At 48.1% G+C, this 23,374-nt stretch overlaps 1 protein-coding gene across 1 annotated transcript; it reads right to left on the bottom strand.

Annotated features, from left to right (window-relative positions):
• Window positions 1-3,312: 3,312 nt before the first annotated feature.
• On the bottom strand, window positions 3,313-22,893 carry emc2 (ER membrane protein complex subunit 2). The gene is made up of 11 exons (XM_023813132.2): window positions 22,787-22,893; window positions 21,559-21,672; window positions 19,127-19,191; window positions 18,076-18,161; window positions 17,421-17,478; window positions 12,287-12,372; window positions 12,092-12,151; window positions 9,769-9,850; window positions 9,533-9,643; window positions 7,988-8,092; window positions 3,313-4,342 (listed from the first exon to the last, which is right to left on the bottom strand). Exons 1-11 carry the CDS (start codon window positions 22,824-22,826, stop codon window positions 4,256-4,258), a joined length of 894 nt encoding a protein of 297 aa, XP_023668900.1. The 5' UTR covers window positions 22,827-22,893; the 3' UTR covers window positions 3,313-4,255.
• Between the last annotated feature and the right edge of the window lie 481 nt (window positions 22,894-23,374).

The raw sequence follows: 23,374 nt of genomic DNA, 5'->3' as shown, positions 1-23,374 counted from the left end.
AGCCAGCCCCGACTTTGTCTTTCTAATTAGGTCTGGAGACACGCGTGGAGCAAGCCACACGACTCCTGGCTGCTAAGGCGATCGGTGGGGGGGGGGGGGCTGCGGTCTCCGCTAACCAGCCTGGAAAGAACAACTGTCTGCAGAAGTAAGTGAGGAGCCCTCGTCTGAGCCCGCTGGCCCCATCGTCTGACACGTGCCACGTCCCGACTGCAGTGGTGCACAGGATGCCAGCCCTCCGCTGAACCCGCTGCCAAGGACGCGTGGCCCCCACGGGTCCCTCATCCCATAATTCCCCGAAGCTCCCCCTTCGCCCCAAGGGCAGCAGAGAATCATGGGAAACGGCTGCTCGATGGTGCCGTTATTGCTGCCAGATGGTCTTAAACGAGGTGTGTATGAGCACATTAATGCCATCCGCTCCCATACCCACACACACACACGTGCACACGCACACACACATGCACCCGGCACTTTCTTTTCAGCTCCGCAGTTTAGCTCCTTTTTAACACCAGAGAGACTTCAGGTCTAAATATCTGGGCAGGAATGACGTTTAAATCATCAAACAATCATGTTTTTAGTGGCCTTCTGTCTGTACAGAGGCTCCTCATTAGGGTAACCCCGTTGGACTGTTCTGGGAAACGTCGCATTTCATTTGAAAGAAAGAAGGGAGGGAAAAAACAAGACAATGAGTTATTGTTTAAGAGTTCAGCTAAAGTTTAGAAAAAAGTGAGAAAAAGAAAAATAGGAAAATGCTTATTAAACGTCAGAATAGTTTTTTGGGGGGCGGAATCCGATTCCAGTCCTGCTGTATTAATTGCACTTATTTTTCTAAAGGAAAAAAACCTGAGTCTCTGACTACGTGTAATTCACTGCAAGAAAGAAGCCCAGTATATCCTGTTAGGCTGGTCATCTACAGGAGGCTGTAGTAAAAAAGATTTGTGTACTTTTGTTATTATAGCAGTGACTCAGGAATGCTTCAGCAAATAAAGTGAAGTCTTAGTTCCTATATATGTACAAATGAGCACCAGAACGAAGCACTGAACTGCCTGTATTGACTCAGTGATCTCACGCTCAGCCATGATAAGAATGCGAGGCAGTCTCGTAAAACCTTCAGAAAACTGAAACGCTGTGAGACCTCATTTTACCGACTGATTCGATTAATGTTCAGCAGCTTCATTTCACCCTGCGTGAGCACAGCAGGGACCGCTTCTTCTATGATTCGTGGGAATATATGTGAATTTCTCATATTTGATTTGAAGACTTGAGTCACACCAAGGAATTATGAATTTATGATGCTCGATAGGTGCTTGTCTTGGTTATAACCCCATGGAGCACACTGGGGATAGATTCACTCATGTGCCGCTACGAGTAATTGTTTGCCTGTTCTGATCCCAGCATCACCAAGCTGAAGCGCAGAATCCAGAATTCCAGAATCACCATCTCCCATTCCTTAACCTGTCATATAACTCCATTCTAAGTCAGAGGATCCCTCCACTCCCTGTTTCTCAAGAATACAGAGGGTCCGATCTGCAAGGTGGACCATTCTTTTAACAGCACGTTCCCCTACAGCTAAGGAGGGCTAGCAGGCATCAACATCAGGCCTCATCCACCTCATGGTCTCTGGTAGGGGGGGGGGGGGGGGGGGGGCACATGAGCTTGGTGGAGCATTTCTTCTACCTTGAGTGACCTTCTCTTCTCGTCTACTTGAGCTGCAGAAGTCCTTCTCCTGAGAATTTGGTAGACTACTAAGGCTCCGTCAGGATTTTTCCCTCTTCATCCAAGTTGATGATGAAGATGATGATTATACCATGCACCCCAGTGTGAACGCCACAAACACTCTGTAAAATGCTTCTGAATGACTCCGTTGTGCTAACTTTAACGGTTCTTGGATGGACAGCATTCTACGTGATTAATTACACCTTTTCTTTGCCTTCCTTTCCTTCATCCACAGAGGTAAACGCCAAGGTATTTGTGCTGTGTTTTGCAGCGCTTGTTTAATTTCCTCAGTCACCGAGGGAACCTGGTTTTGAATTGAGTCGACGGACATAAGACCGTGTCACATGGCACGAGATAATCTTCTGGGGGAATCACAGATTACAGACAACACTAATAGCTAATCCACTACACTGTTTTTGACTACAACTACAGCCAACACCTTAAAGCAATTTTTTCCCCTGTCACTCACATAAGCCCTCACTTTCACTGGCATGTGTGGATGCAGACGCCATAACTTATTAAACAAGTAGTCTATCCTGGTGTCTGTGGACTTAAGTCCCCCATTAGCCTTCTTGGCTATGTGACAGCTGCTAGCACGTCTAACAGATACAAATAGCTGGACATTTATCTTCTGCACAAAAATCTATTTAAATGCAGAAAATTTTAACAGCTTGTATTCATATGTTACATATCAGAAAGTTCATATAATTTTTTTACTTGAATGATGTTAAAAAGAAAAAAAAAAAAGAATCTTATACTTAATTAGTCAAATAGCTAATTACCAGTCTGCTAATGGAACTGAATTTTGCTTTATCTCTAAGAGAAGAAAGTTCCGGAAACAGTACTCTCCTTTGGTCTATTTTATCATTATTTCAAAATTTGTGTAAATACAAGTTGGAGAAAAGTGACGTATCTATTTGGTAGGTCCAAGACATGAGAGTTCACATATTTTACAAACGCGGTTTTCAAGAGGATGGATGGATGGATGGATGGATGGATGGATGGATGGATGGAGAAAGCAAACAGCACACAAATATTTCTGGAGTTTGACAGACTTCATAAAAGCCATGTGGGATCACGATGACTTCATACAGAGCCTGTCACAGTATGAGAGCAGTCAGCAGAAATGATGCAATTCTGCTAAGCAGTGCCCAAATCCACCCTGCAGCCACACGTTTATAACACACACACACCTCTGGCTGCTCTTCCCAACCCAATGGCCTCAGGGCTGTAGGTACAGGCGAGCTAAGCAAAGGATCCAGAACGACTACAAGCGCATGAAGACGAAAATCAGCTGTAGGGATTGCGCTCCTGGGCCATGAGTTGTGACTTGTTCACAGTGAAAGGTGGTTAATAGTTCGGCGCTAATGCTGAGGTCAGTCCTTCCTCTGGGCAGTAGATGGCAGTATTGCACAAGGTGAGACTCGGGCAGCCTTTAGTTATACATTAAGCGATCAATGTATTTTTAAAAGCATTTACAGCTGCTTAATGAACTTACTAACAGCACTGTCCACCACCAATAACCAACACTTACAGTCAGTACCCTGGCCTGCCAGGGACAATCATATGCTTGCCAGAACATTAAAACATCCAAAAAAAAAAAGTCACTTTTTTATTTTTTAAATGTTCAGCCCTTTACAGCCATTCACATCCCCGACAAAAGGGCCTCGGACTCAAGTTTTCCGCTGATGTGTAACTGAAATTATGAGACAATTACAGAGGCGCAATAAACAAAAAAGGTGTTGGAAGTAACAGCTGATTTTTCATGGGTGAATAAGGACGGTTAATTAGTCTAAGACTAACCAATCCAACTCTTACAAGCAAAAGCAGTAGGAAGGAGGGCCTTTCACAGGGGTTAACATTACTTAACTGTTACCAGATTTATGTTTTTTTTTTTTTTTCTGCTTTAATTACTGGCAATGTGCTACAAATTTCTCCCTGAACTCAAATTACAGACTCTTTGTGAAGCTTGTCAAAGGAGCTGTGATAGTGTTCTTTAAGTGCGGGAGGAGCTCGCAGCGGGATGCGAACATGCTGGCTGCACATTGCTTCCCATGCGACGTCCCGTGTCGCATGTGTGCTGCAAACACTCCAGCTTGCAAGATGTACAGAGCCACTGCGCTGAAACAGTGATGCAAACGACATACATTTAGTTTGGGGGGAAAACTACAAAAAGTGGTTTTTAATCCCCTTCCTTCAACTGAGGGAGCCACTCAGTTAAGCTGAACAAGCCAGTTTTGCAAACAGTTAAACAGTTTATTGTGATGAATAGTGGAGTCCAGTTTGATGGCTGTTCTGAAGAGAAGCGTCGTGATTTGATGTGAGGTCCCAGCACTGCGATGGGGTCTTTAAAGTCCTCTGTCTACCTTAAAGGTTACAGACACAGTCTGTGTCTGTATAGCATACAGCACACTGGTACAAACCCTCCTTTGTCTAGACCATGACTCATCGGACGGGGGAGGGGGAACTTGGGGTGCGATGCCAGGGTGAGGAAAGGGGCGGAGCTGCTGTCATGGTTGAGTGACTGGAAGGGGGCGGAGACTCAAGACATGGTGATCTGCAGGGACTCCAGCATCTCCTCCACGGCCTTGACGGAGCACTTAGTCCCCTTCGTTCCCCGACCTGCCAGCTGCCACAGGAGAGGGACGACATGTCAGCTCTTCACCCATTCCAGCATCGCACGTTACCACGGACGCATCATTTAGCTGTAAGACACGTCCACAGCCTTTCTGTAGTGATCCATTAGATGCTTAATTGCCATTTCATGGAAACAAAACTGTACTTGTCTTCCTTGAAACATTTGCCATGCATAACCCTGAATATTTTACAGGAAGAGGACAGCAGGGCAGCTAATGTACTCGACCTCAGTCTACTCATCGGAATAACGGTCAATATGGAACATAATAGCTTGTATTATGAAAATAGGCACCAATTAAACACGATCGCTAACGAAGAAGAGAATGGCATGGATACGCCTGGAACGTGACGATGCACGGAGGCTGCAGAGCCCATCCTCAAATCGGACCATTGTGACCCAGTGCTACTGGCACCCCACAGCACACGACCCTAAACGGTTGGGTTGAGTCATGCAGAAGTGCTGCACAAAATGGCTATGATGCCGTCTCAGCGAGGCATAGCGACAGCCTCCCCATGAATCAGAATGCGGCATCACGGCAAGACCAGACGTGCCAGAGAGCTCCGTAACAGGCAAGCTGATTCACCGAGGGCCTGGGTCACTAACATCCCCGCAACTGGGTCACTAACATCCAAGCAACTGGCAATAAAAATGGACTTTGTATCAATGGCAGCTTCTCCGCAAAATCATTTAAAAACCACTGCAGTCAGATGTTTCATGGAGAACAGGTGAAGTGTGACTCATTCCGGTGCGTCCCAGCACTGGCTCTGGAACACGGTGACCCGGAATGGTTAAGCACAGTTGGCAACTCATGGGTGGGGAAAACTTTAAAGGCCATCATGGAACATAAAAGAGCGGCATCCCTACAATCTTCCTGCTACAAATCAATGCTGTTCTCTCTCTTCGATTAATTCTAAAATATTACTGAGATTCAGTTCATCTAACCTCCATCAACATGAGCCCAGCTGCACAAATGTTAGATGGTGATGTAACATCAATGCTGGTGGCCAGACTCCCCCCCACTGCATCCCCCGCCCCCACATCCCCCACAGCAGAGATCATGTGCTCCTTGACCTGAACTACCTCCACGGCTCCTTCTCCAAACCAGAGCAGAGAGCAGAGCCATTTTGTTTTAATCCTGTGGCCATTAATTCCTCCTCCTGCTACCTTTTCAGAGGGAGGTGCGGAAGTTCCCAGCAAACAAGGCAGAGCAGCCAGGACCTAAGGTAACTGCCCGATAAGGCTGCCGGTCTGTGTCTGTGACCAAACACTGGGCCTTTTCTTGCAAGCCCTCCCCCTCTCCTCAGCGCCGCCAGAGCGTGAGTGCGACAGCTTAAATTCCACCCCAGGCCTTGGGAACGTGCAGATACACATCACTGAGGCTTTACCAGAGCGGGTCAGGAGTACCCCCTTCATAGAGGGAGAGGAAGATTTGTCTTCTAAAAACCTGAGTAATGAACTCAAACTTAAAGGATTTTACTTTTTTTATTTTTTTGTTTATACCCTGCTTCGTTTTTGTTATTCAAAGTTTCATTAAGTCCAGATTTTTAATACTTTGGGACCACCCAAGTGGCTGAGATGAAAACGGGAGAGTAGCGTGGGTCTCGCAGAAGTTTAGCATGACTTTGGTATGGCTCCCTACACATTGAGAGACAAACCCCAACACACAGGAATGCCTTCACTCCTGACTGTCTACCTTACGCAAATACTGGCTGCTCCATAGTCACATTATGTGAAGGTACTGGGGTCTGTTCTGACAAAACACTGATAGCTGAGTTGACCAGAATTCCAAGCAAACATAAGGAAAAACTGACAAGAAGGGGAAAAAAGCCTAATGGTATGATGAGCTTCAAGTCAGGATAAAAAAAATCAGATAAAACACTCAATATCAAGTACATGGGGATATGAATGTACGGTGTGTGAAAAATAAAGTTCAGCCTTTTTCAGTTCAATAGTTTTATGTACCGGGACGTAACTACAGAATTATATGGTCCTTACCAGGTCCTAAAATTAGGTAATTCTAATCTCAGTTGATGAGGAACACATGAGGGATTCTGCCATAATTTAACAAAAAAATAAAGCCAACATGCAGAAACCGTGTGTGAAAGAACAAACACAGCCACGGGTGAGTAGCTTGATGCTGAGGTTATTATGCAGTGTTCTCTAAAGCTCCCACCACAGCATCTTAATGGGGTTGAACTACAGACCTTGACTTGGCTGTTCCAGAACCTCGATTCCACTCTTTTCCATTCACTTGTAGATCTGCTGGGTGCCTGGGATCACTGTATGGTTGTATGACCTAATTCTGGCCCAGCTTTAGCTGCCGGACAGATGGTCTCACATTTGCCTCTAGAACACTCTGGTATAAAGAGGAATTCATGGTTGAGGAGATGGCTGCAAGGTGTCCTGGATCTTCAGGATTCATAACCCATTCACCCCCATGCCTGATAACTGCTATGAAGTGCTTGTTTATTTGGTTTGTGCTAAACGTTGTGCTGTGTGGCTGGACCAAACATCTCAAATTCAGTCTCATCCACCAAAGGATGCTTCCAGAAAACTCAGTTTATTCAGATACAACTTTGCAAACCTAAGCTGTGCTGTCAAGTTCTTTTTGGAGAAGAGGCTTTATACTGACTACCGATCCACAGAAGCCATACTTGTTCAGTGTTTTTCCTCACAGTAGTTATGAACTTAACATCTAACATGCTAACTAAGGCCTGCAGATCCCTGGATGTAGCTCTTGGGTTCTTTGCAATTTCTCTGCCATTTGTAAATAATCCCTTCCACTCCAGAATGATAGATTTCTAACAATCAGAATGGCCTTATAACTCTTCCCAGAAAGCAACTGCGTCTCTGAGGTCACTGCTGATGTCTTTTCTCCTTGACATGGTGTTAAAATAAACCTGAAGACTCCAGACCGATGAGCTGCCAGAACTCCTGCTTTTAGAGGCGGTCACACTTTCTGATGATAGACTAATCAAATACATTTTATTAGTTAGTGTCTGGCTGCTAATTAACTTCTTAATTTCTATGGAAGCAGCAAGAGTTTATGTACATATTCCCACAGGACCTCTCCTGTTCCGTTTGCCTCTAGTCGAATAAGTAACAGCATAGTGAAACTGTCATGTTATCAGGGGCTACATTTGTCTATTTTTAGACATTGTAGTCATGGAATGAGATGGTTGATGATAATGTGCCAACAGGTAAAAATCATATTGGCTTGCTTTCTTTTTACGTCACTCTACGAGGGCATTTTAAAACGCAAAACGGTAACCTGAAAGCTCTCAGAAATGCACGGTCACCTAACAGCTATCTCAGTCACACCAGGGTGATCAGATAACAACAGACAACATCTACAATTGAACACTACAAAAGAAAGCGGGTGATGACCAGTGACTGGATGGAGAGCTCCATGATTTGGCAACAAACACAGGAGCACAAGCCGGTCTCCGAGTCCATTCTGATGAGCCCAGATGGGCAGCGGGGACCTTTGCTGGCAGTCAGAGACACATTAAACACTAGTTTATGCTCAGCACACCACAGAGAGAAAATATCTGCAGAGTCCACGTTATTCAATGTAAACCACAAAAAGCCACGCCCAGCCAAGGTTAGGGGCGGGGGATGGGCACACTCTCTCACCTGATAGGCTCTGTTGATCTGACTGGCGGCCCAGGCGGCGTACCTCACGTTGTCCTTCTTCACCTTAGCACTCACTTTCGGACTGGCAGCAATGTGGCTTGCAGACTGGAGAGGGAAGTGGGAGGGGGTGGGGGGGGGGGCATTAGGACCGTCCAAACTGCAGCAGTAAAAGACCACAAGCATTGAACGGGCCTCCAAGAACTGCCACGGAAACTGCCGGGTGACACATTTATGGAGGCAAGCATTACAGAGGGAATGCAGCACACCCCCCCACCCGTTCCAGGCTGGGAAAAAAATAATAAATTAACGAAATTTAATCAGAGCTGGCTTCCCTAGTCATTCCGTCGTCGACGTCTGTGCTGACAGGCTATGCGGCGAACAGAGCGACATGTGAATCATGCTCTCCAGCCACGAAAGAGCTGCTCAGCCAGCCACAGGCCCGGCCCGAGGGTCCGCGCTCACGGGACATGAAAGGCACCCCGGGGCCCGCTGAAGCCTTAAACACAGTGCCGACAGAGAGCCTCGCCACGGGCCGGGCCGGGCCGGGCCGCGCGTGTCCCAGTCCCTCTCACCGGCTACCACTCGCTCAAACTGCATGGACACCGAAATAACACAGGCCACACGTTTGTACTTATACCTAATAACATATCATTATAATGCACAGGCAGATCGACGCTCAGAAATAAGCTGCCCCACAAACCTCTACGTTAGACATTATTCGTGTCGGATTTCCCCTCCATACCATTCAGGACACCTGACAGCAAAAAAAAATACATACTAGCGTAACATACTAAATACACATTAAATGAAAATTTTCATACATTTTCAATTTTATATTAGGGCTGAGGTTGTAGCTTGCTGAAATTTTCTGTGCAAGTCTGTTTTTATAAAACCGCCTGCATTATAATTACTTCTGTAGTACAGCAGGCTTCCCTTGCCGCAAATAGGAAGCGCTTCACCTGAAACGAATGCAAAAGCCGTCAGTGCAACTAGCAGACTGACTCAGAGCTGACCCCGGGGCCGCTAACCCGCTGACCGTGACCTAACACGGGGGACTGTGTCCAAGCCAATGTGGGGACCCTGGGGCCACTAACCCGCTGACAGTGGCCTAACACGGGGGCCTGCCTCCGAGCGAATGCGGGGCCCCCGGGGTGCCACCTGACCCTGCGACATCAGGAAACCGCAGTGCACTTCTGCATCACATCTTTGTCCGTTACCCTCCGTGTGCGCTCTGACGTCGGGCCGAGCGTAACCCACGCGGTGTCGTCAGTGGACGGTTTAAATAAATATACAGGCGAAAGGAATACTGACATAAGCAGACCCATGCCCGAGAAACGAGAGCCCGACCTAAGGGCAGTTTGCTCAGACACTGATTTATTTAGCTTAGCCATAAACATGAAAGGACACCATAAAGCCAGCATATAAGGAAGAAAGGCTTTACCAAGAGTGAGCTGTGAGTCAGCGGTGACTAACCCTTTCTGCAAACAGTCACTACAGACAAACTCTGCATCAGTGGATGGACCCGCGGCGTGTTTCTCGCCTCACCATGTAGAACCCAAACAGAGCTCTCATGTTTCTGTTGTTGAGCTTCAGAGCCTGAGCGAAGTACTTCCGGGACAGCTCCAAGTTGTCGAGTCCGCCCTGAGTGTACTTCACCTGCGAGGGGCACGGGAGGGTCAGAACCCAAACGTCGTAACGGATGGACGCAAAAATGGCGAGAGGTGGCAGGACGGATTGCTCGGCGGCGCCGGGCCGGGCCGGGCCGGGCCGGCAACACCTACCTCAGCATACTGCTCACAGTACAAGTGATTGTGGGGATTCGTCATCATCAGCTCTTCCAAGCAAAACGCAGCCTTGGCGTAGCTGGGGGGGTGGGGGGCACAGAGAGAACAGGGCACGGTGAGCCTGGATGTACTTTACGCTTTGCTGTGCTGGACAAACAGACCCAGACCATCACACAGCCATTCCGACAGCAGTCCACACTAGCAACCATATTTTCCCCTTTTTGTTGGTGACGACGGGGGAAGCCCTGTGAAATCGAAATGTTTCCTAGACCCCATGCTGCTGGTTCTTATTTTATTTTTCCTCAGGGGTGGGAGGCTTCAACACTTCCTCCTTAAGACTCCTGCTCAAACTGTCCTCCAGGGCTCCGAGATGAGATCACTCTAAGCAGAGCCACTGACCTCATGTAAATCTGCCCCGATTCGGTGCCTGATGCACTGGGCAGGAAAGGCCCTCGTCACGGAGAGGACCGCCTGGCCGCCCGACGTCTCAACAGGACGTTTGACGTGCAAATGTGCCGCATGGAGCTATAAAACCAGAACGAGCGACGAGTGAGTCAGGGGCAACTGCGCTTTACGGTCGTTAAAAAAAAAACGAACGCAAACATACACGGGAGCGTGCATAATGAACCACATGAGCTGTGTTTTCAGAGGACGGATATTAAAACAGGTTTTCAGCTTGTGGCCCCCTGCTGCTTACAGATGCCTCACGCGACCGCAGCGTTACGGCGGCCGTCTGTGAAGTATGCTCCCTTGGGCTTCACAAGGCACAGTCGCCCACACACCAGAGACTCCACACTAGGCGTTAAGGCTAAGGGCTAAATGCTAAAGGCTAAACGCTTCACACTAGAGGCTGAATGCTATGTGCTAAAGGCTTCATGCTAAGGGCTAAAGGCTGAGCGCTAAGCTCAACATGCTAAGGCCTGAAGGCTGATTGCTTTATGACATAAATATTGCCAAACAGAAAATGTGCCCAAGTACCACCTCCTGGGGGTGACGTATCACCATGGGCCTGGGAAAGTGGGGGACAGGGGGGCTACACGTCACCCCGAACCGCGCCGGCCCGCCTCTCGCCCGCCGCCTGCGTCACGGTGTCACTGGAGACGAGTGGGCTATCTGTGCGCTTGGAGCCTGAGCCGCCCGCTTCAAAGGGCGGCCCGGCCGCTCGGAAGGCTGAGGGCTGCTCCCCATTACCACATCCCCTCCTTAAAGGTTTTCAGATGTGCCTTATCTGAGCGCGCGGCACCAGCCCCCCCCCCCCCCGCACTGCCATGCCCCGGCTGACAGGGCTGAGGGGGCCGACACCCAATCACATGGGGCCTCCGATTCGGCCTCTGCTCACCAAAACACATCCAACCTCCCGGCACAAAGACGACAGCAGCCAATAAACGCCAAAGGCGCTTTGTGTCTAACGGCCCGGGCTCTCTTGGGGAGTTACGACCACCTTCTCCCGGGAATCAAGCTGGGACAGCTTCTCTCCGTGGAAACCACAGGCGATAATGCCTCACCGTCCGGGGGGGGTACAGCTATAGATACAGACTGGGGATGAATGGCACAATATTAGAAAACTTGAGCTAAGCTCCGGGATAATCCCCTCGCCCTGGGATTTCCTCTGACCAGAGCAGCAATAAAATCTGTGACAAAAACATTAAATATCCAATAATAAACCTCTTACTGCCGCGGGCATTCCTGGTGCCCCCCCCTCCCTGCCGAGGCAACAGCGAGGCCGCCTCCCAAGGCTGGCCACCGACTCCAAGCCCCAAACCGTTATGAGGGATTAAAAGTGACACAAACAAAATGATTTTCTTACCACGCTCTTGTTCCGCAGACAATTCACCCTGGCAACTGAGATGTCAGCGTGAGAAGCGGAGGGCACTTTCTCGCACTTTCCTGTCCTGCCTGCGCACGGGGCTTTGAACGAAAGCCCATTATACCCTGATCCCGTGTGACAGACGCAGACAATGGCCGTCACTATCCCCCTGGGGGTCTAGCATCCCCCCCCCCACCCCCAAACCACTAAGCTTCAGTCCGGCTCCAAGACAACCTGGGTGGGGTAGAGTGGTGGCGGAGGTGACTTACAAGCACGCCTAACCGACCAGTGCGGGCATCTCCCAAACCGAGAGGGTCACTCCAGTAAATGGATAAGCCTGTCAGCGACGTGTGACATTGGCCTTTCCACGTTTGGCCATAGAGGCGACTCCCCTGAAACCCGGAGAACTGGGAGTCGGCCCCCAACCCTGCTGCTACCGCACGAGTCACAGCGCCCGTCACACAGCGTGTCGGGCCCAATCTAGCGGGGGTATAAAATCAGAAATAAACTCACTCATGCTCGTTGATGTAGAGTTCTGAGAGCTCATGCCAGGCCTCCTGGTCACCAACAAACCTGCGAGGGGGGGGGCAGAGAGACAGACAGGCAGGTCCGGCTCACGCTGGGGGCGGAGTTGGATCAGCTCAATGACATGCAAAACCTCTTTTAATTAAAAAGCACCGGGAGAGAAAAGGGCCGCAAGACACTGACTGCTCCAGATACTCGTTGAGGTCCCGGATGGCCTCGGGGCTCTTCCCCTGCGCTTTCAGCATGGCCATCTTGCGCTTCCTCGCAGCCTGTGGATTGACATTAATAGAGGATTAAGGTCTCAGCATTTCAAGTGTTTGTTAAGGGGGGGAGGGTGACAGACAGGCTGCGCAAATGATCTCAGTGGTCTCTACACCAGGGGGGTGTCATCAATCTAACCATCCATCCAACCACCCTCCCTCTCCGAATTCAGACTACACACAATGCTAGCCAGAGCTTCGATGTGGGGGCAAATGACAGCATCGCACACACGAATAAGGCACAAAGCTCGACACCACATCATCATAATCATCATCATCATCATCATCATTCCCTTCTAAACCCATATAACCTGCCATTTACTCAACAAGGTACAACCCCAGTGCTCCATCAACATGCCGGACAGGACCCTGGTACCCTCAAGGAGAAAGACAGAAGGCAGGAAAGAGCAACAAAACTGTGCTGCATCCTTCAGCAAGTGAAGGAATGAGGCCGTTTGCCGAGCAGAAGCGGGCGGCAGTGTCACCAGAGCTGTCCCAGAGTAGGAGCCCCAACAGCCCCCACGACGACCGCCGCCGACCCCAACACGCCCAGGCTGACCTGCTGCCTCCCTCGGGGCGCGTCACAGAGCACGTGGAAGAGGACGCGAGCTGAGTGCATTCTCTGCGGGACCCCCACCCCTAAAGTCATGCCAGCGTCCGAACGGGCCGGGAAGCTGTTTAGATCACCCACACTGCCGGAAGGGGGGGGGGCGACACTTTGGTCTCTGCTCAAGGGAGATGTTCCTGGGGGCATTCACGAGGGGGGGGGTGACCGGGAACACCTGAGCCCAGGTCAGTTAAGGTGTAATTAAAGCAGCCCCCAGATTCCGATCTTGCAGTCAGCGGCTTTGAAACGACGAATACCTGGAATATGGGGGATCTGGGCAAACTGAGCACATTCCAAACATCATAAATAATATTGGGTAATATTTCAATATTATTTATATGTAAACCTGACACAGGAATCAGGCAATCCTCCACCCAATAATGGCAGTCAGTAGTGAGCTGGCGGGGGTCAGGGTGGGGGGGCAGATTTAAGCTCGGGATACTTTGAAGAGGTTCCACTGAAAGATCCAGCAAATATCAGGCTTTTTACGACTCTTGGACAATGAAGGGCAGCCATCTGTGGAGACGCTGCTTCCGCGTCTGGCTCCCTTCCACGGGGATGAAGCAGCCTAATCCCTTCTGGATTAGGAACAGGATTATTTCACAGGATCCCCTGTTTTAATAACACCAGTACATCATTAATGTGACTACAGGTACAAGCAGATGCTGACGGAGGAACATTTTCCAAAAAGACTGTTTGTACAAAGGCGAGCCCCGCCGTACACCCCCACAGCGAGACACGCCAGTCTTCAATCATCCAGCACGGGCCATATCCTCCTGACTTCTCAAACTATTTTCACTGCGCTCCAAATTGTGAACATGTGGATTTTTCCCCTTGTGTGCCGAAGAACAGGACAGCACACACACTTCCACTGCAGGTCCTGCACTTGCCCCCCCCCCCCCCCCCAAATCCCTAAAAGAATCCCTTGAGGCACGGACAAACATATGGAAGTAGGCAGGTCGGATCATCCCACGGCACTTTATTAAAAGCGGACTTGTTCCAAACCGCTTCTTTTTAAACTAATGATCCAAACGCTGGCAAGAGCACCGGTCCCCCCCAAGTCCCCCTGATTCTTTTTTAATTACCATTTGAGGGCGGGGGGTGGATGGGTGGGAGAGGGGACCCGGCTTCTCGTGCCCCACTGCCCCCGGCCTCCCGAGCCCCAGGGCCCTGCCTTGCGCTGGCCGTTTCCGTGGACACGGAGCTCACGTGCCCGCTCACCACGCTGGGTGTGTGCACGGCCGGCTCACAGAGACACGTGGCTGTCCTGCGGAGAGGCGTATGGTGAAGCCGTCACCCCCATTTCAGTTTAGGCTGGTTTACTGCATGCGTGTTGTTAGATCCGATCAGTCAGGGCTGTAGCCCCCAGTATTTTAGCCCCGATACCAAAAAAAATTAGAGTCAAGCACCCGGTAAACTTGACTTCATTTTTTAAATAGCTAGAAATGCCCCAGGTTCACAGCTTGTGCCCGTTAGTGGTTAGCCGTTTTGGCTAACGGGCACACTCACTGCCCAGTCAGCCGTCAGGGGCTCCAATCGGGAAGCTACAAGCACAGCATCTCAGCCTGGCAGAGTCTGGAGGTGCCATGTGGCTGAATGCAGCCCCTTTCCAGGCAGCACAGGTGACGGCTGGGTGATGGTTTAACATGGAAAACACACAGGAGAAACCCGGTGGTGCCTCTTTCAGGACATGCTGCCGTTAGCATGCAAATAAAAGCGTCTCAGCTGAGAGCCACTGAAAGGCGTATAACAGGCACTTGGACCATCAAATCATCCTCATTCGCCTTCCTGATTTTCAGAAGGAACACAGGTACTGATACTCAATAGAAGGTGTCAGAAAACAGTTTCTATCCCTCCAGTTTATGGTACAGATATTTTTTCAGCACTTTGCAAGGCCTCAAAACAGCATGGTTATTCAAATCACGGTCCTCGAGGTCCGAGTACTGCTGGTTTTCCAGCCTTCCTTTACCTGTGAGCCAGGTGTGAAGCCTCTGACCAATCAGAATCAGATATTAAACTAACTACCTGGGAGAACTGAAAACAAGGCCTGGATTTGGAATCGAGGTCCAGATTTGAAGAACCCTGCACTACAAGAACCCTGGATGAGCTTTGTCTGTTACGGCAATGAGCGAGCGTGAATGAGCCTGCCAATCATCCACGCCACTGAGCGGCTTAATGACACGCGCTATTCCTACGCATATCCTGTCCTACAAAGTAACTATGCTAAGAATCCGACACATAATTAAAACAACAGGTCACAATGTGTGCACTTATGTAGACAGAGAGAAACAGGAAAACAAACAGAAGAAACCCTTCGGCATCATCAGAGTAGGTACTGGATCTTCGACGCTGGAGGCCTATGGGTTCGAACATTTTTGGACGTCGCCGCGGCAAAAAACCTTGAACAATTTCTGTTGATTCAACAATTTTGGTTAATAGGTCCCACACACATTCCCGCAGCCTGTAATTAGAACAGCTCAGTTTCGGGTCTCCTGCAAGAACGGGTCCCCGCAAGCCGTCCGCCGGCTCGCCAACTTTCCATCAGCCACCTCCCCCGATTCCCCTATGGGACATTTCTTTCCAGGACCTATAAAAGCCTTGTTGAAGGAGGATGACTGCTACTTAATGCCCCCCTTTAAGACAGGTGGCCTGGTGATGTCAGTGGTGAAGATGGGGGGGGGGGGGGTTCTCATCCCGCCCGCTGCACTCGCTGTGACGGACGACCCCGGGGATGATGGGTGGCGAATCCCCCCCTCCAGTCCCAACCCTTCCCTGAAGCACGCCAGAGTACCTCCACCCGACAAAACAAGTACAAACGTCTTTCCCACATGGGTTAGTGGAGGGAACCCCCATGTTCCCATAAGAGGGAAGGGGTTTGTTTCTGTTAAAAAAGGGCAAGGCTACTCTGGGTTCTCCATCAAGTCTTATGCAATCTACCATTTTTAAATCCACAAACTTTCTCGCCGGAAGGAAATCCTGCAGAAAGTCATTACACTCCATCCCGTAACGTTAATGACATGGAAGGGGCCACCTGGCATTGTTCTGCGACCTTGTGCTTCTCAGACCTTAAAAATTATTTCTGCCCCTTAGTTTTCATAAGGACATTTTTGCATAATGGCGAATTATGTCCGTATTTAGCTTGGAAGGCGGCTGAATGCAGAAAGCGGGGCTCCCGAGGGCAGCTATCGTTTCCATGCCTCAAACCAGCCTTTGTGAGCCTTAAGAGATTCCAGGGAGGCGCGATTACCAGGCTTCCAAAATAATTTGACCGCACCGCTGAAGACATCCATTTGTGCGCACCCCCCCCCCCCCTCCATTTACACTACGCAATGTGCTTGCAATTTAGCTCGGCTCACAGGAAATGGTAGCATTTCTCAGCTGAGACACATGGAAAACAAACAGAGTAGACCTCTCATCTTCTGCAGCCAAACACTGGCAGCTTCAAACTACCTTCCACTTGTCAAAAAAGATGTACGTTCAAAAAATAGAGGTGGCGCCACCTCTTGTCACGTGACCGTTAGCGATAAATAACCCAGAGGACGACTGGCGACCGTGTTTCACTCCGTGGAGGGCAGAGAAGGTGCCGCAGTCATCAGAACCAGTCAGTCAACTCTGCCGGTCATTTGTCCAAAATGGGGCTTTTGGTGCCGTGCAGAATTCCCGTGGGGCCGCGCGGGAGAAAGACGCGGGCCCCCGCAGACCGTCCACTGCGCCCCAGCAGATCCTTGAGTCCACGCAACCCAAGAAGCCGCCGGACGCCCTCAGGGCGCCAAAACAAACAAGTCCGCGGCTTCTTCTGAAAACACCTTTAGACGTTTATTTTCCTGCATAGCCGCATGTCCTTATGGAAGCGATTAACAGCAGGTATGGAGTATTTCTTGGGGTGGGGGGCTGGCGAGAGGCTGAATAAATACGAATACCGCTGTGTTTTTACACCGAACCTCGCTGGACGAGAGACACGAAATTGATAGCCTACAAAAATGAAACAACAGAACGAAGAGACTGAGGAGGGCCGACGTGTGGCCAGAAAAGACCCTAGGCTGGCTCTACAAATGGACCTTCAGCTGATCAACCGACTCCATCAAGACCAGCTTCTCAATTGACAGGGATGAGGACAGCGGTACTTCTCTGCTCCTCAGCTGCTGTCAGACAGTAAAGTAAATCAAGGTTCCAGTGTAAAATATTTACTTTTTCTCCAGCGCTTGTGGACACGCAGGACAGTCCACGAGGCCATAAATCTCTCGTCTTCTGAACACTGAGACAGATGTGTGCGTACAGCGGTTGGTCAGCAGTTTGGATTAAGACCTCAGGGAAAATAAAGTTGAATCCAAAAAAAATATAAAAAAACCCACTAATTCGTGATCAGCTGCAGATGTAAAGAACTGTAAAAAGGCCCTTTCAGTACAGTGAAACCTCACCAAAAACAGGAGGAGGCGAAGGTGGCTTTTACCGTGTTAGTTGGGTCGTCTTGTAATATGGAATCATACAGCTTGGTGGCATCTTCATACCTTAAACAGAGAATAAATGAAAGTTAAAACCTCCAACATTTCAGCAATCAATGCACACAGTGATCACATGGTGAAGTCAGAATGATCTGAGAAGGATGATTTGCAGACGACTAGGTACACATGCAGTGAGAAGAACAGAAACAGATACACCGATACAGATACACTGCATTACAACTATTTGTTCCTGAAGAAAAACTAATTTTCCCCGGAGATTACAGTCTTAGAACTTCATCTCTGAATTTAAAAATGTCATGAAATCTTGCAGGGGGTCACATTCATGTATACGTCAAATGTTTTCTCCCCGCACGGGGGCGGGCCCAGACAACCCAAAACCCACTCCCAAATAAAAGGGAGCGCAAACCGCTTTCTCCCTGGGGGAGGCGGGGGAATCCCCAAACGCAGATGGGAAAGGACAGCAAGGAGGGCCTGACCTGACGGTTCCCCCCCCCCGTCAGCGGGGAACAGTGCGATCCAAAACAAACAGGCCAAGCATCTGCTTACCATGGTGTCACCCCCCCGTGCGGTTAAGCCGGCGGCTACCGGAGAAGGCGGAAGGCGGCAGGAAGAGGAGGAGGAGGAGGGAGAAGAGAAAGTTACCTTTCCAAGGCCTCCAGCCTCATCCCAGCCAGACGTTTCACTCTGTGGCTACCTGGAAACTGCCTCTTCAGCTCCTGTAGACAGCTCTGCAAGGGGAGGTAGAGGAGGACAGCTGGCACGCTCCACAAGTAATTCCTCTCCTCCTCAGTCATGCCACATTTTATATGGGGGGGAAATTTATTTTTGCTAAATGCACACATATTTGAAACAGGCAAGGCAGTGTTTTAATAACCTCTGAGGAGAAAAGTACAGCGTTCCAGCACTTTCCAGCGGTTTTTAATCTAGTAACCGTCCTGGGACTGTGCTTCCTGACATCATACCGTAAATATTTCCCCCTCCTCAATTGCACCGGTGTGTGTGCGTTTCCCCCACTTGATTACTCGTTATTCTCTATAATACCTGCACAGCCTGACATATTCAGTGCGGACTCCAAACAGGCAGCCTCTGTATCTCACTTAACATAGACTGTCAATAAAGCTTCCTTTAGGTGACCTATTAATCTCTCCAAGCAGAGGCTGGGGCACAGCGTCTCCACTGAGGCCCACACCAAGAGACGAAGACTTTCCACGCTTTTCTGTGGGTACCCACAGCTATTCAAGCTCCCAGAAAACCCCCCCATACCATAAGCTGCCTCGTCACGTCCCACCCTAACGTGAACCGTCCGATGGGAGACGACGTGGAGCGCGTCCATCCGTCCCATCAGAGATTACAGCTTCCACAACTTGGAAAATATTTCCGTCGGCTACGATAAGACCCTTCAGATGACGTCTTTGTGGTATAATTTCAACCACATAAGAGCAAAGCGGTCTGCAGAAACGGTCACAACTTGATGAATCTCTTAATATCTCTGGAACCCTAGGCCAAACACGGACACACATATATATATATATATATATATATATATATATATATATAGAGACACATACACAGTGCAGAAATTGGCCAAATTTCTCATATAAGTCAACTGTGATGAAGTCGCATGGCGCAGACTGCTTGGAAACGCAGACTACGAAGCTCAAGTGTCTACAAGAAAGGGGCGGGGCCAACTCACCACTGCCAGGTCATCCCGACTGCAGTCCAGCGCGGCAATCATCACCTGTTCATAAATAATCCAAACTGGGCAAGGAACACAGAGGAGAGAAGATACGCATTAAACATGCTCTTTCAGTGTTTCCAATGGCAATGTTGCACGAAAACTGACAAGCTTCTTAAATCCCTTCGAACCTAGCTTCAGCATAAAGAAGCTTCTGGAAGAGGTGTACAGGACACTGGAAAAGGTGTCATCCTTGACTATTTTTGATGACCCAGGCAGATGGAAAAGGGGGCTGCGACTGACCTGGCAGTAACAGAGGTGGGAATGCCACCACACTAAGTGTGCCACCTTGCTGCCAACAGACGGTACTGCAGTCACTCTTGCTATGTACAAAGTTCAGTGAATGCAACATTGCACAAGCCTGGTGCTCTACAGGGCTGCACCTGACGTGAAATATTGAGAATCTCTGATAAACTGGCCACCCTCTTGATTTACAAGTCTTCATTAAAAAGCAGCATTCCCAAATCCGGGCGCTGCATGGTCTCAGTATCTCACGGCCTGCCAAGGTGACCTTAATTCCCCACAAAAGTTCACTAGAGACATTTACAGATGCTTTGCCATGAGTAATGGCTGCCCGGCTCTCACTTGGGAAAATTGCTTGGCTTAGCGTTGGGCCTGTACCTCCACAAGCAGTAAGCACTTAGCGTTGGGCCTGTACCTCCACAAGCAGTAAGCACTTAGCGTTGGGCCTGTACCTCCACAAGCAGTAAGCACTTAGCGTTGGGCCTGTACCTCCACAAGCAGTAAGCACTTAGCGTTGGGCCTGTACCTCCACAAGCAGTAAGCACTTAGCGTTGGGCCTGTACCTCCACAAGCAGTAAGCACTTAGCGTTGGGCCTGTACCTCCACAAGCAGTAAGCACTTAGCGTTGGGCCTGTACCTCCACAAGCAGTAAGCACTTGACATATAGAGCGATTACTATTCGCTTGGTTCCCGCAGCCTCACTGCTGGTGCTAAAATTTACTTCAATAACACAATACTCACAATAACTCAAATGCTAAAAGATTTCATATAGCACATTTCATCCAAATAATCCCCTGTGAAAGAGGTTTTGGTTTTAACGTACTCATTTCACACCGCTGTGAAGCAGAAAATCAGAATTAATCAGATAGGCTAATTAATCCAATGGTTGGGATTATCTTAAGTCTCAGAAATGTGCTTGACTACAGCTGCCAGACCAAGCTGATGAAAAGCTTAAAGCTGTTAATTGAGAAAGAACAATAAAACCTCTCAAACATGAAAACTAATACAGGCAAACAAAACAGCCAGAGTTTTTCTCGCCAGTTTTATGACTCGGGCCCAGCTTTGATAATTGCTATCTCATTTCACAGCCAATTTAGGAGCTGGTTTCAATAAAAGGCGGCTGTGCAAACCGACTGCCCTTCTGCTTCAAAGGCAGCTCTCCTCCCGGCTACAATGCAGCAAAGCAAAACATACCTTTTGCATTCTTCAGGGAAGCTTCTAGAAAATTTCCCACATTAATATGGTAATCTTGCCAAATCAGTGTGGACATATACTTAATGCTAGAAATGCGGGGGAACTTGTTTACGGTCTTAAATAACACCTCCTTTAAGCATATCCTTAATGCCCTTGGTTATTTATGTTTAATGGAAACCCCCTGAGTAGTTTACAGAGCATCGCGGGATGGAAATCACATAGATTCCAAAATGAAAAGAAATGAAAAGTGAATGAAAGATTCGGTGTCCTTGGAATGAAATTTCACTGACTGAGTCTGCAGTCATGCTGGCTGTTGACACAGAGAAACTTGCAGTGCATAAAGCGCACATACTACGTGCGCATCCTTTGCAGAGAAAAGGGACCCTCCCTCATCCTAGAATCAGCTCGAGCAGTGGGGGCTCTCTCTTACTTTTGACATGGTTACAATGGGGCTTTTAAAAGGCAATGTCCATTCTATGCAATTCCATTTTTGTCTACAGTCTTTAAAGGAAATACTTTTTCTTCCTTTAAAAAATATTGTAGAGGGAAAAATAAAAAAACATTTTATACTTTTTTTCCCCTGAGGTAAACACTGTAACAATCAGAAGATATTCACTTTCAGACTGAACAGTTCACCCGGAGCATGCGGATTTTGCCTATTTGTCTGCTGCAGCCCATAGTAATCAGCTGACTGACAGGAAAAATACAAGCAAGGATTTAAATGCATGTTGAGTGAAAGGAGATTACCATGAGCTGTCAATCACTGCCAAATTCAACCAAACGGAAAGTACTAAAGACACCCACAAGTAGCTGGCTCATCCCGTCAGTGACTGACAGCACTAAGGCACAGAACACCCCTTATCTAGGATAGACTATAACCAAGGGCTGATATAATCACTTGAAAGCTTTTGCAAACATGAAGTACGATACATTATCTTACGCTCCAAACTTACTGTCATCACCGAGCTTAGAGGCATGTTCGTTTAACAACTCCTCCCCGACATCCACGATTTGTTCGCTGTTTCTGTAATTCTCATCTCTCCATTTTCTCAGCTTGTCTCGCATTTCTGTCAAAACAGAGAATGTTTACAGAATGTAAGACGGCACTGTGGCAATTTTTAAATACAGATCTATACGATGAATACTCACAGGGCAGAATGGCCTGACCTGTGAGCGAATAATCATAAGGAAAATGTCTGGCCGGACAAGGCAAACACTGATGAATCAGCAGTGCCAAACATCACACAGTTTCCCTGCATTTTACCTTTTCTTCATAGTTATTGACCAGTTGATTTAACTTCAACCTCAAGTGTCCCTTATAAGCCAGCTGTGGGCCACTAAGCAATACAAATGGTGCAATAATAACTTTAAAAGCCATTTAAATCACCTTTATGATGCTGCACACGCACACACAACAGACCAAATACTAACGGAAGCCATTTGGATAATATCACTTTGTGTAATAAAGGTGAAGCGATTTAAAAATTGCAATAGAAGAGAGAATGATAAACATAGATTAGCCAATGTTACGTATAACATCTGCATCCTGATCCCAATGCTAAGTATATAACAATATTAGTCACATTTCGCACTGATATATTACATAAAACATCAGCAAACGTACTGTATCAAAAGGCAGAACATTACAGTTCGCATTTTAACTGCCGCTTACATTTGGCTGAATACAAAAGATTTCACTTTTAAGTGCGGATAAGATAATGTGTTTATTAGTCTGCATTTCTGCTGTTGTCCACCCAGAACAAATTGCATCTGGGCAGTTTTCTCACAAAACGAACATCTAACAGATAGTGGGTATTATTTTAACCACACGCTCATCCGGAAGAAGTGGCGTATCTCAGAAGTCACGGTTAGTGCAATATATACTGTGGAAAATGGCTAAACAAACTAATACTAAATATGTTGATAATAATATCAAATACATGTAAATAGTGGCCTGTTAACATTGAAACGTGACGGATATGCCGCTGCTCCCCACTGAAGTGTAAAAGATGCATCGGAGGTAGCTAGCTTAGCACGCCCGCGGCAGCTCGATAATCAGCCGCGTTTCGTGACCCACACCGTCTGGTGTCAGCTGAGCCAGCTGCTTCGGAACCTTAACCGCCGATAAAGACTTGCCCAAAATATGTATTTTGCATCGCTAGCACTAAATATCGCATTTACCTTCCCAGGTCACATCGTACAGCTCTGACACCGACGCCATTTTTGTTTCAAACGCGAGCCGACGTCACGGGCTTCCCGGAAATCACGTGGTGTGGGCCGGCTGGGGGTGTGGGCACATTCGCAATATCTGGCCCCCCGATTAACAGCTGTCTAGGGATTTTCGGGTATGTGATGTGATGAAGAGTCGTAACTGTAGTAATGCTCTGGAAGCTCGTATAAGTTAACACCAAAATAAAACTACTTTGTAAAATGTAACATAATCATTGCATTATTATACCTAGCTGACAGAGGTAGGAGATTGCCAGGCAAACTTGTGTACAGTACTTCCCAGAAGATATGTGCATTGATACATTGATAACGTGGCTACAGGTGCATTTAACTGAATGAAGTATTTAAATAATAAAAAAAAAATCAGCATTCTACATTATTAAAACGCTTTAGAGAAATATGGTGTAAACACCCAAGAAGACACTGAACTCCCTCTTTAAGCAAACATTTTAAATAGCAGTAATAATAATGAGTTGAATGTCAGACTTTCTTCAGCTTTGTACTGGAGATGCAGGTGAAAGATGGATGGACTGAGATCAA

The sequence above is a fragment of the Paramormyrops kingsleyae genome, chromosome 9 (assembly GCF_048594095.1).
Source record: "Paramormyrops kingsleyae isolate MSU_618 chromosome 9, PKINGS_0.4, whole genome shotgun sequence".
In the NCBI taxonomy this organism is placed as follows: Eukaryota; Metazoa; Chordata; class Actinopteri; order Osteoglossiformes; family Mormyridae; genus Paramormyrops; species Paramormyrops kingsleyae.
The sequence above is the reverse complement of the archived record's forward strand: the minus strand, read 5'-3'. Positions and strand labels throughout refer to the sequence as shown.